At 40.0% G+C, this 14965-nt stretch overlaps 1 protein-coding gene across 4 annotated transcripts in view; it reads left to right on the top strand.

The window, feature by feature from the left end:
- Nucleotides 1–14965, top strand: part of ANKRD44 (ankyrin repeat domain 44) — a 381499-nt gene that overhangs the window by 266984 nt on the left and 99550 nt on the right. For all 4 annotated transcript variants that reach the window (XM_049888893.1, XM_049888894.1, XM_049888892.1 and 1 more), the window contains exons 11-15: nucleotides 3669–3751; nucleotides 4916–4979; nucleotides 7104–7172; nucleotides 9446–9586; nucleotides 11203–11283. In XM_049888893.1, coding sequence (XP_049744850.1) covers nucleotides 3669–3751; nucleotides 4916–4979; nucleotides 7104–7172; nucleotides 9446–9586; nucleotides 11203–11283 — 438 coding nt within the window. The remainder of the gene's footprint in view (nucleotides 1–3668; nucleotides 3752–4915; nucleotides 4980–7103; nucleotides 7173–9445; nucleotides 9587–11202; nucleotides 11284–14965) is intronic.

Raw genomic sequence — 14965 nt, 5'->3', positions numbered from 1 at the left:
CCTCTGAGCACTGCTTTTGCTGTGTCCCAGAGGTTTTGATAGGAAGTATTTTCATTCTCGTTGCTTTCTATGAATTTCCTTATTCCCTCCTTAATGTCTTCTATAACCCAGTCTTTTTTCAGAAGGGTGTTGTTCATTTTCCAAGTATTTGATTTCTTTTCCCTAGTTTTTCTGTTATTGATCTCTAGTTTTATTGCCTTGTGGTCTGAGAAGATGCTTTGTAATATTTCGATGTTTTGGACTCTGCAAAGGTTTGTTTTATGACCTAATATGTGGTCTATTCTAGAGAATGTTCCATGTGCGCTAGAAAAAAAAGTATACTGCAGCAGTTGGGTGGAGAGTTCTGTATAAGTCAATGAGGTCAAGTTGGTTGATTGTTGTAATTAGATCTTCCGTGTCTCTGTTGAGCTTCTTACTGGATGTCCTGTCCTTCTCCGAAAGTGGTGTGTTGAAGTCTCCTACTATAATTGTGGAGGTATCTATCTCGCTTTTCAATTCTGTTAAAATTTGATTTATGTATCTTGCAGCCCTGTCATTGGGTGCATAAATATTTAATATGGTTATGTCTTCCTGATCAATTGTCCCTTTTATCATTATATAGTGTCCTTTTTTATCCTTTGTGGTGGATTTAAGTCTAAAGTCTATTTTGTCAGAAATTAATATTGCTACTCCTCTTCTTTTTTGCTTATTGTTTGCTTGATATACTTTTTTCCATCCTTTGAGTTTTAGTTTGTTTGTGTCTCTAAGTCTAAGGTGTGTCTCTTGTAGGCAGCATATAGATGGATCGTGTTTCTTTATCCAGTCTGTGACTCTCTGTCTCTTTATTGGTGCATTTAGTCCATTTACATTCAGGGTAATTATAGATAAATAAGTTTTTAGTGCTGTCATTTTGATGCCTTTTTATGTGTGTTGTTGACCATTTCATTTTTCCACATACTTTTTTGTGCTGAGGCGTTTTTCTTAGTAAATTGTGAGATCCTCATTTTCATAGTGCTTGACTTTATGTTAGTTGAGTCGTTACGTTTTTCTTGGTTTTTATCTTGAGTTATAGAGTTGTTATACCTTTTTGTGGTTACCTTATTATTTACCCCTATTTTTCTAAGTAAAAACCTAACTTGTATTGTTCTATATCGCCTTGTATCACTCTCCATATGGCAGTTCAATGCCTCCTGTATTTAGTCCCTCTTTTTGATTATTGTGATCTTTTACCTATTGACTTCCATGATTCCCTGTTATGTGTATTTTTTTTTTAATTAATCTTAATTTGTTTGTTTTTGTGATTTCCCTATTTGAGTTGATATCAGGACGTTCTGTTTTGTGACCTTGTGTTGTGCTGATATCTGATATTATTGGTTCTCTGACCAAACAATATCCTTTAGTATTTCTTGTAGCTTTGGTTTGGTTTTTGCAAATTCTCTAAACTTGTGTTTATCTGTAAATATCTTAATTTCGCGTTCATATTTCAGAGAGAGTTTTGCTGGATATATGATCCTTGGCTGGCAGTTTTTCTCCTTCAGTGTTCTGTATATGTCGTCCCATTCCCTTCTTGCCTGCATGGTTTCTGCTGAGTAGTCAGAACATATTCTTACTGATTCTCCCTTGAAGGAAACCTTTCTTTTCTCCCTGGCTGCTTTTAAAATTTTCTGTTTATCTTTGGTTTTGGTGAGTTTGATGATAATATGTCTTGGTGTTTTTCTTTTTGTATCAATCTTAAATGGGGTTCGATGAGCATCTTGGATAGATATCCTTTCGTCTTTCATGATGTCAGGGAAGTTTTGTGTCAGGAGTTCTTCAACTATTTTCTCTGTGTTTTCTGTCCCCCCTCCCTGTTCTGGGACTCCAATCACCCGCAGGTTATCCTTCTTGATAGAGTCCCACATAATTCTTAGGGTTTCTTCATTTTTTTTAATTCTTTTATCTGATTTTTTTTCAGCTATGTTGGTGTTGATTCCCTGGTCCTCCAGATGTCCCAGTCTGCATTCTAATTGCTCGAGTCTGCTCCTCTGACTTCCTAGTGCGTTGTCTAATTCTGTTATTTTATTGTTAATCTTTTGGATTTCTACATGTTGTCTCTCTATGGATTCTTGCAACTTATTAATTTTTCCAGTATGTTCTTGAATAATCTTTTTGAGTTGTTCAACAGTTTTATCAGTGTGTTCCTTGGCTTTTTCTGCAGTTATCCTAATTTCATTTGTGATATCATTAAGCATTCTGTAAATTAGTTTTTTATATTCTGTATCTGATAATTCCAAGATTGTATCTTCATTTGGGAAAGATTTTGATTCTTTTGTTTGGGGGGTTGGAGAAGCTGTCACGGTCTGCTTCTTTAAGTGGTTTGATATGGATTGTTGTCTCCGAGCCATCACTGGGAAACTAGTTTTTCCAGAAAATCCACTAAAAAAAAAATGCAGTCAGATCCCTATCAGAGTTCTCCCTCTGGCTCAGGCTATTCAGATGTTAATGAAGCCGCCTGGGGAGGGTGGGGGAGGGAACAGAGAGATAGGAGAGTAGCACCTCAGAATATAGCCAGAGTTGCTTGTCTTGCTTGGAATGACTATTATATCTGAGATTCCCGCGGGGCGCGTCGCCTATGTGTGCTGGCTGTGTGGAGATTGCCCCCGGGGGGTCTGGCCCGCTGGAGTCACGGTCAGATCCTCCGCTTCCAGCCCCACACCCAGCGTCAAGGCTCCCCTGCTGGGACGGTGCACTCTCGACTCCAAAATCAGTCGCTCCCTTCCGGGGACTTCTCGTCCCTCCAGCCGTGTGGCCGTGCCACCTCCGAGAACCAGTTGGGCCTCCTCCCGGGGTTAGTTCAGATGGGTGGAGCAGGTCCCCGTGCTTGTGCCGTGACCGAGTGTCCCGGCTGGGACGCTGTTCTCCCCGCTCCAATACCAGTCGCTGCCTCCCAGGGACTTCTCCTACCGGCTGCGTCCCACGCCGCCCGCGCGACCCGGCTGGTCCCCTTCCCAGGGTTAGTTCAGGGGGGTGGAGCAACTCTCCGTGTTTATGGCGTACCTGCGTCGAGTCCAAATCCCTGCGGGATGGTTCCCCGGCTCGGACGCTGCTCTTTCTGCTCCAAGACCAGTCACTGCCTCCCGGGGACTTCTCCTACCGGCTGCGTCCCACGCCGCCCGTGGAACCGGCTGGTCCCCCTCCCGGGGTTAGTTCAGGGGGGTGGAGCCGCTCTCTGTGCTTGTGCCGTACCTGACTGGTACGCTGGCTCCAGGCTCTGGAAACAATCGCTGCTTGCCCTTAATAGTTCGTTCTCCGTCTCTAAATCTGTGTTTGTTGTTCAGGGTTCGTAGATTGTTATGTATGTGATCGATTCACTTGTTTTTCCGTGTCTTTGTTGTAAGAGGGATCCGAGGTAGCGTCTGCCTAGTCCGCCATCTTGGCTCCGCCCCTATGAAATTACTTTTCTTTAAAATATATATTCCTTTCGATACTGGTTTTTAATTCTGATTTAGATCCAAGATTTTGTTATTTTAAGGTAGAAAATATTTTCATAATTATTGAATGGAAGAATTGCAAAATTATTTTAGCAAAGAGTCCCTAATGGAAGCATCATGGATTTAATTTTCATCAGGAAACCTCTGGGAAGGCACTCATCATTCTGCATGTATCTTGAGATCTGTTGCCATGAGCTGCTCTATTTTTTTCCTCCCCAGGTGTGGAATCCATAGCATGTTCCCCTTACATTTAGCAGCCCTAAATGCTCACTCCGACTGCTGCAGAAAGTTGTTGTCATCGGGTAAGTAAATCCATTGTTAAAGATAAGGCTTAATGTGTCCTGTCATTGAGTCACATGGCTTCAGGTGTCTGGTCAGAGTGAGTGGCTGCCTGTGCTTCATGTCATTACCTGACTTGGCAGAAGTTATATACCACAGCTAACTGCATGTGACAGCTCCCAGCAGTCCGTGGTGTAGACACTGTTCCAATGTCAATGGTCCTGCCCCAGAGTGAGAGTCTTGTCTGTTTTCAAGTTAAAGCTTGGGTGATCTGGGTGGGAGAGAGGCAGGGATGTCCAGAGCTTACTGGCAAGTTTGTCATGAAGGAAAAGACATCTTTGAAGTTTAAAATGGTGCCTTAACATTTAATATTTTTCAACAAAAGAAAAGAAGGCCAAATTCCCCACATTTTAATGGTAGAAAATGTTGTGTTACCGTTCCACTCTGTGAGCTCTGAGAAATCACTATCAAAATTAAACTACATTTAATTTTTTTTTCTAACATGGGGTTATTTAGAACCAAGATATTCTTTTTGATTTGGAGCTTTGCTTATCTTTCTCATCACTATTTCCTCCAACCTCTATATATTAATAAGTTTCTGGGCTTTCAAAGGTGATACAGGTCTGCAGGCAAAGATTGTTTATGAATTAATTCATCAGATATCCCAGAGACATTTTTGTTTTCCTTTACATACTTGACCTACGGTTGATTCTGCTTTCACTGATTTTGGCATGTTTAAAAATAATCTGTGCATGAAAGCATGTTTGCTAAATCTTAAACCAACTGAAAGCTAGGAATACGCTTAAGAAAATACCTATTCCAGCATGTTAGAATTACTCCTTTCCTTCCGTGTTTTCTCCATGCGTTCTCTCTGCCTGTCTCTTGCCCCGCTTATCTCAAATTGGTTTCATAAATTTCTATCCTGTGATTGAAAAATGGGGCTGCGGTTCACCCAGGGCCGAATGTGAAAATAAATTCTTCTTGACTTCACGGTTCTTCCTATAAAATTGCCAAGCTTGAGCAGTTACCATTCGTTTCCATGACAACCTCTTTTCTGACTACAGTTGCTTGCGTTCTGGTTTTTCTACTAACTGATTTTTCTGTCTCTGCAATGTTTCTTGTGGTTTAACTAGGACAAAAGTATAGCATAGTATCCTTGTTTAGTAATGAGCACGTGCTGTCTGCAGGCTTTGAAATAGACACCCCAGATAAATTTGGAAGAACATGCCTTCACGCTGCTGCTGCAGGAGGGTGAGTAGTTAGTGATTTTAGTTATTTCATGTTTTAATGACTAATTCATCTTAACTGACTGAAGTTGTCTGTGGATCCCAGGCAATTTCCCTAGTAAAATGGCCAAGAATCATTTCCAGCAATACCAAATATCACTATGTTGCATTCCCAGATTACTTGCATTTTGCTCTTCCAAAGAAAAATTGTTATCTCATATAGCAAATTATTTTTTCTTTCTCTCTTTCTTTTCTTTTTAATTTGTAGATATTCAGCCTGTGGAATAAATATCTACTAGGTACTCCCTCCACTAAAAGAAAATAATTTGAGCTTTTTTTCATTTTTTTGTTGCTGGTAGGTGAGTGATGATCTAGGGAATCCAAGATTGAATTAATTCATCTTCATTTTCAGACGTTTTTGCCCTGACTTCAAAACTGATTTTTAAGTCTTTATAGTGATTAAATGTGAAACAAAGGTCAAAAGGGAACCCAAAGGATAGGCAAAAGGTGATTTAAACCTCTTTTTTTGTTTGTTTTTTGAACTCGCTCAAGGTACTTTTCATCAGATGCTCTCTTCTTCATACCAGTGGTTAGGTTAATGATCTGATCAGTAAATTGTTGGTATATGCCCTCACATTGTCCAAACATGGCCTTTCTTGGGTGACCTTGTTTGAGTAGGGTGTTGGTTCTTCATCAATTTCCTGTTCCTTAAGGAACAGCAAAGCTTCTCCATTTGCCCTCTACATATTAAAAAAAACCAAGGCATTACCTATTTAATAAATGTGGATTGACTATGAAGCTTTAGGGCCCCTTATTTGCACGGGTCTCTTCAGGGTCTCCTACCTGCTAGTTTTGTTTTCATTAAAAAAAAAAAAAAAAACTAATTTTGTTTTGTATTCTTTTTTAAAAGAGCCGCCCACACCCGTCAAATTATATGAGCTTCATGAGCCACACAACCTGGGTTGGCCTCTGTCTTTGATCCTTTAACATCACTCAGTAAGAGACAGATGATGCTTTATGTCAACTAACATTATGCTACCAAACCATACCCAGTGCCATCGAGTTGATTCTGACTCATAGCGACCCTATAGAACAGAGTAGAACTGCCCCATAGAGTTTCCAAGGAGCGCCTGGTGGATTCAAACTGCCGACCCTTTGGTTAGCAGCCATAGCGCTTAAGCACTATGCTACACCAACATGTAATTGTCTTAGAAAGTTCGTATATTTTATGACTGAAATACCTAGTTCTCTGAGAAAGGTGACAATAAAGGGTCAGACTGGGGTAGGGAGAGTCCTGTTCAGGGTTTTCATTAATGAAATAATTTTTTCTTATTTAAATTGTAATAAAATAATAAATTCTAGGTTTTTTTTTTCTTAGCATCCCAAGCTTAGAACAATAATGAATGGTTATCTCTTTTTATGACCACATTTAAAAAAAATCAGACTTATACAGATTTGTGTCTGAAACTCCTGTTAGAATTAATATTTAGCAGCATGCCTTTCAAAAGGAAAATTCACTTCAATGAGTCTCTATCTCTCTACTAAACATGATTTATTGGTTTTGCAAATGTCAAAGTGGCTTTGGAAGATCAGTATGCTCCATTACATCATTTTCGGCCTTGGTCCTGCACATCTGTTTACCTAGATCACAAAGATAGGGAAATGCAGCTATTTTATTTTCCATTAAGGAGTATCTGGGTGAAAATGGTTATCATTGTGAATTCATTCTGCTGTGATAAAAGGTAATGCTTATCCACTACAGGTCATTGTTTAAAGGTGACATGAATTATTATAGGTTTAAGTGGTTGTTTCATAAACTCTTGATGGTTTTGAAAAAAGAATTTTAGGATAAGTGCTGAAACCATCATTGAGAGGTTTAATCATGCAATAATCATTTACTTCCTTATTCACAGAATTGAAAATGTCCCATTAAGCTCTTTACGGACTTTTCAAAAGGAATTTTAAGGACTTTAGATCTTTAAGATACGGCATTACTCTAAAATGTTCAGGTTATATTTTTGTTAGCAGAATTTAAACTTGGAGTTACCATTCAACCCTGCCCTATACTCCGTAGAAAACAGCTCTTTCTGAAGATAGCCAGGTAATTGACCTTTACTATCTTAATGATGTTTTTTCCCTGTCTTTCCAGTAATGTGGATTGTATAAAACTCTTGCAGAGCAGCGGAGCAGATTTCCATAAAAAGGACAAGTGTGGGAGGTATGTAACCAGAGAGCACTGCTTCAAGGTCCTAAATAAAAGAGTAGGGAGCCATCCATCTGGAAATCAAGTTACGTTGAAATGATTAACAGGGAAACTAGCTGAGAAGACTCCATCCCCAGAAGGAAATTCCTTCTTATAGCAAAACACCAACAAAGCAGGCACAAGCCACAAGGAAAACTCTCCTCTCACAGGTGCTGATTAGGAATGCCAATTGTTTCTCTTCTTTCAATTCTTCTTTAACATCCTACATGGATATAGTTTAGAAAATTCTGTTTATAGCAGAATAGAACTCTTTAGGGCCCCCCATCCCCAACCCAGAATCTGGCAATATCTGGAGCATTTTATTATATTTATGGCATATTTTATCTTGGGATACATTTTTAGAACATTAAAAAATATAAACCAAAAAGCCCATTTGGCTATTGGGATGGGTCATAGAAATTTTCTTACCTTAATGGTCCTCTGCATAGCTAAATATGATATGATGCTAACTGGTAACACGGATATATACACATACATGGTATGTTTGTGTGTGTGTATGTATATATACATATATATATACTTTTTTTTTTGTGTGTGGTGTTCTCCACTCCTCCCATCCACTTTGATTCTGGCTCTTTGGGGTTTCTATAAATTTCTTCTCCTACTTACCTTCTTAAGGCCATTCCTACTCATCCTTCAAGATTCATGTCAAGTGTCACCCTTCCACTGTGATGGCCCTTGTCTCTGCTCCCCTAGCACCTCACAGACTCTGCTACCAAGCACTCATCACTCTGTTCTAGTGGATCTTTGTTTCCTTGTCTCTCTCCTCACCTGACTGTGAGTCTCCTGAGGACAAGGACTGGGTCTCTTTATCTCTGGGCCCTGTCACTTGGCTGACACCTAATAATTTTCAGTCTAATTAATTAAAACTCCAGCAATACAATACGTAAAATATTTATAATTTCCTTCTTTCAGACTAAAGAGGGGAAAAGCAACTAATAAAAAGAGCCTGTAAATTGACTATAAGGTAGATGTACTTGAGAAGTGATAGGAATAATTCTTGAAATAGTTATTTTATTTATAGTATTCTGTTTGATTTTTCCAAAAAAACCAAACCTGTTGCCATTGAGTCAAGTCTGACTGTGAATATTAGCTAGGCACACCAGAAAAACTGTTAAATAATTGAGAACTGAAAATAAGTAATATAAAACAAATTGCTTCATATTTTTGAAATGCCTTACCCTTTATAGGGTGCTTACGTGTTCTGAATATTACTCACTTGGTTTCTCCTATTAAGTCTGTGAGGTAGAGCAGGAGTGTTTATTAGCCTATCTAATGGATGAGAAAGCCAAGTCCAGAGAAACTAAACAATTTATACAATTTTGCAGAACTTTAGACCTAGAAGGGACCTCAGGGGACAGCTGCCCAAACGTCCTTACTAAAATACAGAGGAGGAAGCCCAGGCCCAGAGAGGGGAAGTGGCTTGGCCCTTCTGCATTGTTTTCCCATTTAACCTGTATCCCTATCCTCAGGGAGTTTCTAGTTCGGTGGGGAAGATAATATACCATTAACTAAAATCAAGGCAATGTATGATGAGAGCTCCGGGAGAGACTTAGACAGGAGTGAAATAATCTCAGATGAGAGAAAGAGAACTTTTGGAACTTAAAGAAGCATTGGTCGAGTTTTGATGGGTGGAAGTGGTTCAGGAAAGAGCATTCCAGGGGAAGAAAAAAGCATGGGCAAAGGGGCAAGAAGTATGGATGTGACTGTGGGGAAACCTCAGGTTGTTTGGATACAGCAATTGTGTATATCTGGGGAGAGAGAAATACTCATAAGAGTAGGTTGGGACCAACTTGGGAAGGTCTTCAATTCCAGGCTAAGGAATCAAGGGTTTGTTCAGTGGAGAGCCACTGAAGGTCTAAAATCAGGATTGTTACATGTGGGAACTGTACCTTAGAAAACCCAGCTTTTTATCCATACCAACTGGAAATTAGATGGAGGTTTGATTAGAGCTAAGGAGGCCAATGAGGATGGTATTGCAATGGTCCAAATAAACAATAATATAGGCCTGAACCAGGGTGGGCACTAGGAGTGAAGAAGAAGGATAGATATGAGGATAGATGGCCTTGTAGCTTCAGTTCCAAGTTATACAGTCAAAGAAAGGCACTTGCACTCTGAGAGCAGAAGAGCTTTCTAGACCCCTAGGAATACCGTTGTCAGTGCTAGGTGCCAGTGATGAGTCTGTTTTTCACAGTGAATGATGTAATAAATTGCTGTTTGTTTTCCAGGACCCCTTTGCACTATGCAGCTGTGAATTGTCATTTCCACTGTATTGAGACATTAGTGACCACAGGGGCCAATGTTAATGAAACAGATGACTGGGGACGGACAGCTTTGCACTACGCTGCCGCATCAGACATGGATAGAAAGTAAACACAGCCTGCTCATGCTTCCTCTGGGGGTAGGGCTGCGCGCGGGGGAGGTTTGCTAAGTTTTCTTCATACTTCGTCATGGAAACGGATGTGAAGAAGCTCTCTTACCCAGAGCCAAAGGACTTAGAATTGCTTCATCTCTAACCCTGCTTTCCCATTCTTCTCTCTTTATGTTTGGTTATTACATGTCACTGTACAATTACTTCTCTACTCTCTGGGTTGAATGCCAAGTGGAGCCACCAAGCCCTGGTTTTCCATTTGTTCAAATCTATTGTAATTCATTTTGACATATACTGCAGTTTTCATCATTACCACTTAAATGCCTCATTTGCTGTAAAACTTACCTTTGTAAATGTATATTCTATATGTAAAAAAATCCACCTATACATAAACCCAACAGCCTTTAAGTGTGTTGTCGGCATCTGTAAAATAGGTGCTATTGCTCAGAACCTTGGGAGCAGCTGAAAGAGAGGAATTTGATTGCTCTGGACATGTTTGAATTCTCAGTGGCTAGAAAAGGAAAGCAGAAATAAGTGAACCAGTTCAAGGGGAAAACATGGGAGAAGTGCCCACAGTTTATGAGATTATTCTGACAGACTTAAGGGTCAAGGCATAGGAAGGAATACTTTTTGGTGACCCTGCTTGGAGTGCTATCGAGTTATTTGCTGCCCTGTGCTGTGGAATTGATTCTGGGTGAGTGCTAACTGCTTATCCCATACAGCAGTGGCTTTCACACATTTTAGACGGTGACTCACAGTAAGAAATATATTTTGCATCATGACACATATGTGTGTTGTATATGAGTATGTAACACTGAAACAAAAATTTTATGAAACCATTTTTATCTTTACTATGTGTGATGTTAAAAAAAAAAAAAGCAAAACTGCTGGCTGCAGCCCACTAAATGGATTTCACGATTCAGTAGTGTATTATGATCCATAGTTTGAAAAAACATTGCTCATTTTTCTCTTCACATTTATATAATATTTCCAAGTCAGATGTAGCACTCAGAATCCCATAGCCACGTAGATTATCAATGCAGCACACGTTTATTGAGCATCTGCTATGTGCCAGGCTCTGTACTCTTCTCTTGGGTGTGGGGGGTGGTGGGTGAGGGAGGAGGAACAAGTGTACTACATCTGCTAGGAGCCGAAAAGGATTCCTGGATGGTGAAGAATTGTTCTGGCAGGTGAGGGGTGATTAGGACCCCATCTCTGGATAAGTGAGATGCTGAACTTTGTGAGCAGGCAACAAGGACTGTGGTGTGAGTCAGAGAAGTTTGAGTAAAGTTGCCTCCTTTTTACCTGGGAGTTTAGGAGATTTAGGGAAGAGTGGACAAATTGTTGTATTGCTCACTCAAACCTAGCTGTGAGTTTTAGTAAAGTCATGTTCCCAGTTGGATTTCTTTGCAAAGAATAGGTTTACTGGATAGCCTTGGATAGCCTTGGGAAAAAAACATGCAGACGCTCAATGGAAATCAATGGTGCTTATTTCGTTTGGGTTGGGGGTAAAAATAATTGGGATATAAATTGCATCCAAACCATTAACAACTTTGCCATTAAAAAAAATAATTGCAAAAAAAAATTTTTTTTTCTGTCCCATATGCTGAGAAGTAAGACCATCTTAGGAAACGCCCATGAAAATTCAGAAGAACTTGAAAGAGCCAGGGAGCTGAAGGAAAAGGAAGCAGCATTGTAAGTATCTTCTGAGCTTAAGAACAAGGTGTCATTTCTGATGGCTTTCTCTGCTCTCTGGGTTACCACATGGGCTAGCCAACTCTTTTGGGGTGTAACTTAGAATCTTGAGGAAGTGATGTGGGCTTGCCTTGAATGAAGAAGAAACTTGTTTTAATACATCCTTCAGCTTCGCTGTTTTTCACACAGGGAGATCTTTCTAAAAGTGTAAGCTTTGCTGCAACCATCACTGTGATTGGCCAGCAGTTTTTAGGACCAGGTGTCCTAAATATAATTTTTAGCTCTGCTACATATCATGTGCCTGAGGAGACATAACAGTTTTACTCAGGGCTTTAGTTTCTTCTTTTATAACCTGAGGAAAACTATTTAGCAGCACCTTGGTGGCGTAGTGGTTAAGTGCTATGGCTGCTAACCAAGAGGTCAGCAGTTCGAAACCACCAGGTGCTCCTTGGAAACTCTATGGGGCAGTTCTACTCTGTCATATAGGGTCCCTGTGAGTCGGAATCGACTCGACGGCAGTGGGTTTTATAAATAAAAGTAGGAGCCTTTGGCGGAATAATTGTTAACCAAAAGGTTGACGTTTCAAACCTACCAGCAACTTCAACAAAGAAGAGACCTGGTGATCTGTTTCCATAAACATTACAGCCTAGGAGACCCTATGGGTCAGTTCTACTCTTATATAAGGTTGCTATGAGTCGGAATTGACTTGATGGCAAGCAGCAACAACATAAATAAAGGTCTTGAGATTTTGGTGTGAAACACACAAGTTGCACTCTCCCCTACACATCAACTTACAAACAGCCCCATGCACTCTGCAAACAACTGCTCACATCCCACCTCACCACCTGCCTCTCTGGCTTCTGACAGAGACTTAGCTGTTGCTGAGATAGGGGCTGGAGTGACTGCTGCCACCTGGAGGGCCAGTACATTGGAAAGATCTAGCGCTTCATCTTCCAAGAGTCCTCTTTGCATTTCAAGTCACGGTGAGAAGTGTACACTGCCCAGTGCAGTGGCTGACACAAAGCAAGTGCTCAGTAACTGCTGAAAAATCAAGTAAATGCCCGTGCTTTGTGCCCTGTCTCTGTGGAACCCAATGGACATAGTTGCTCTAAGAGACTGTACACATAGCCTTTAACTTGTTTATTCTTTTCTCCAGTTATAAAAAAACAGTTATTGTCAAGTCAATTCTGACTCATAGTGACCCCATGTGTGTCAGAGTAGAAATGTGCACCATAGGGCTTTCAATGGCTGATTTTTCTGAAGTAGACTGCCAGGCCTTTCTTCCAAGGTGCCACGGGATAGACTCGAACTTCTAACCTTTCCGTTAGCAGCAAGCACTTTAACCATTTGCACCCAGAAACTCCCTCCAGTTGTCAGAGGAAGCTCTTTCTCCATGATCTGAATGCTCCCTGTCCAGTCAAGGGTCTTCTGGCCTCCCACTAGGCTTTACTTATGCCCCGGCCATTGTGAAAGGGTAGAGTTAGAGAGTGTGGCCCCGGTCAGGTTGTGGGACATAACTGTGACTATGACAAGGGTGAAGATAGGAAATGCAGCTATGAGTAAAGCAGAATTACGAAGGTTTTGCACTAATATCCTCAAATTTAAAATAATGATATTAAAAGAATGTAAAAATTTAAGCCACCTCAACAGATGCCCCCTTCTCCAGCAGAACTGCAAGCTTGCCTCGAGCCTGAGAGCCCTTTTATGCAGAGAGGCTCCCCTCTCCTCCAGGTACCCCCAGACCTAGTGTGCTCCTGTTGATTTTACAGTTTAGGTACCAAAATCACTCGTTAGGGCCCTGGAAAGAGAAAAGATAGGCATTCCCAGTTAAAATGTGAAATTAATTTTCCCTTAGAAGCAACATGGAGACTATTCAAATTCAGCTATATTCTGAGTTAAGTAACTCTTTAGGGGCAATCCCAAGTGCTTGCTAAATTCCACACAGCCCACTTACCAACTGACTTTTAGAATATAATCCTTTGAGAAGTGTTGAGGATTGTGTGTCCCCTACAACACTATTCCTGTTGAATGACTGATTTAAAGGAATGAATTTGGTTGAAAATGAGTCACACCTGGGATCTTATCCATGGGTACTTAATTACCAAAATCGAAAAAGACTTCCTTATAAGGTACATATCACCAAAGACAACATGATAGCAGAGTTCCAATAATAGCTTGATTTACTATGGAACATTTTATGGATAAATTATGTGACATTTAGCTATTTGGTTTAAAACTTTGTCTTTCGTCAGTTTTTCTGGAAATTAAAGTATTTGTTTTAATTGTCTCTATGAGTGATTTGCCCACGGGAACAGCAGTCAAGAAATCAAACAACATATTGCACCAGGCAGATCTGCTGCAAAAGACCTCTAAAAAGTAAGGCGTCACCTTGAGGACAAAGGTGCACCTGACCCAAGTCATGGTATTTTCAATCACCTCATATGCATGCAAAAGCTGGACAATGAATAAGGAAGAATGAAGAGTTGATGCCTTTGAATTATGGTGCCGGTGAAGAATACTGAATATACTATGGACTGCCAGAAGAATGCACAAATCTGTCTTGGAAGAAGTACAGCCAGAATGCTCCTTACAAGCAAGGATGGCGAGACTTTGTCTCATGTACTTTGGATATGTTATCAGGAGGGACTAGTCCCTGAGAAGGACATCATGCTTGGTGAAGTAGAGGGTCAGCGAAAAACAGAAAGACCCACAACGAGATGGATTGACACAGTGGCTGCAACAATGGGCTCAAACGTAGCAATGATTGTGAGGATGGTGCAGGACTGGGTGTATTTCATTCTTTTGAACATAGGGTGCTATGAGTCAGAACTGACTTGACCCCACCTAACAACAGCAACAGCATAGAAATTTTCTGTGGAAGGTCTTGTTTAATGTATAGATTTACATTTATAATCTTAAATTTTTTATTTGAGTATGAAATGGATTAGTTTTTCATGTAAAGGACATGCTTGTCCCACTAGCATTGAAATAATACTGAAATTCTAGGGCGTTGCTCACTTCTCACTTTTATCCAGCAGCATCATCCCAGGCCCTGAACAGCACCCATTACATCTGTGAGGGCTTATGTGCTAATTTTGGGCTCTTTAGCAAAGTGGTGCCACAACTCTGTTTTTAACCTTTCCCAATGATAGTGGCTTTTTCAGAAAAATTACAACTCTGTCAGAAAGTGTATACAAAATTTATTATTTTAAAGCCTATATTCCTAATGATGCAATGTTAAGTTCCTCTTTCTTCATAAGTGGCCACTGAATTAATACTTTATATTTTTAAAATGTTTACCCATTCCTTTAATCTTCTTATTTTTTAAAGCTATTCTTAAATTCTTTCTTCTTCTTACTCTAACTTTCATTTTCCAACCTTTTGATCTTAGAGTCTCCAAAAGCAACGTTAAAAACAAACTCACTGTATTGAAGTTTGCCCTGGTAATGGCCTAACCAGTCCTTCATTATATTTGAGACTTCGTCTTTTGAACGTGGACCTCTAACAACTTATTATTCAGTAATCTTGATTCCAGACAGGTTTTCTACCCTAATATGAGGAAAAAACAAAAAAAACTTAATTACCTTCTTGTTCCTAAAGTATTTCCTGAGTTCTAGAATGTCTGTTTTAAGTTGAAATACAGTCATGTGCCACATAATATCTGTTTGAGCAATGTCCAACC

Source organism: Elephas maximus, chromosome 6 (genome assembly GCF_024166365.1).
Source record: "Elephas maximus indicus isolate mEleMax1 chromosome 6, mEleMax1 primary haplotype, whole genome shotgun sequence".
Lineage (NCBI taxonomy): Eukaryota > Metazoa > Chordata > Mammalia > Proboscidea > Elephantidae > Elephas > Elephas maximus.
The sequence above is the reverse complement of the archived record's forward strand: the minus strand, read 5'-3'. Positions and strand labels throughout refer to the sequence as shown.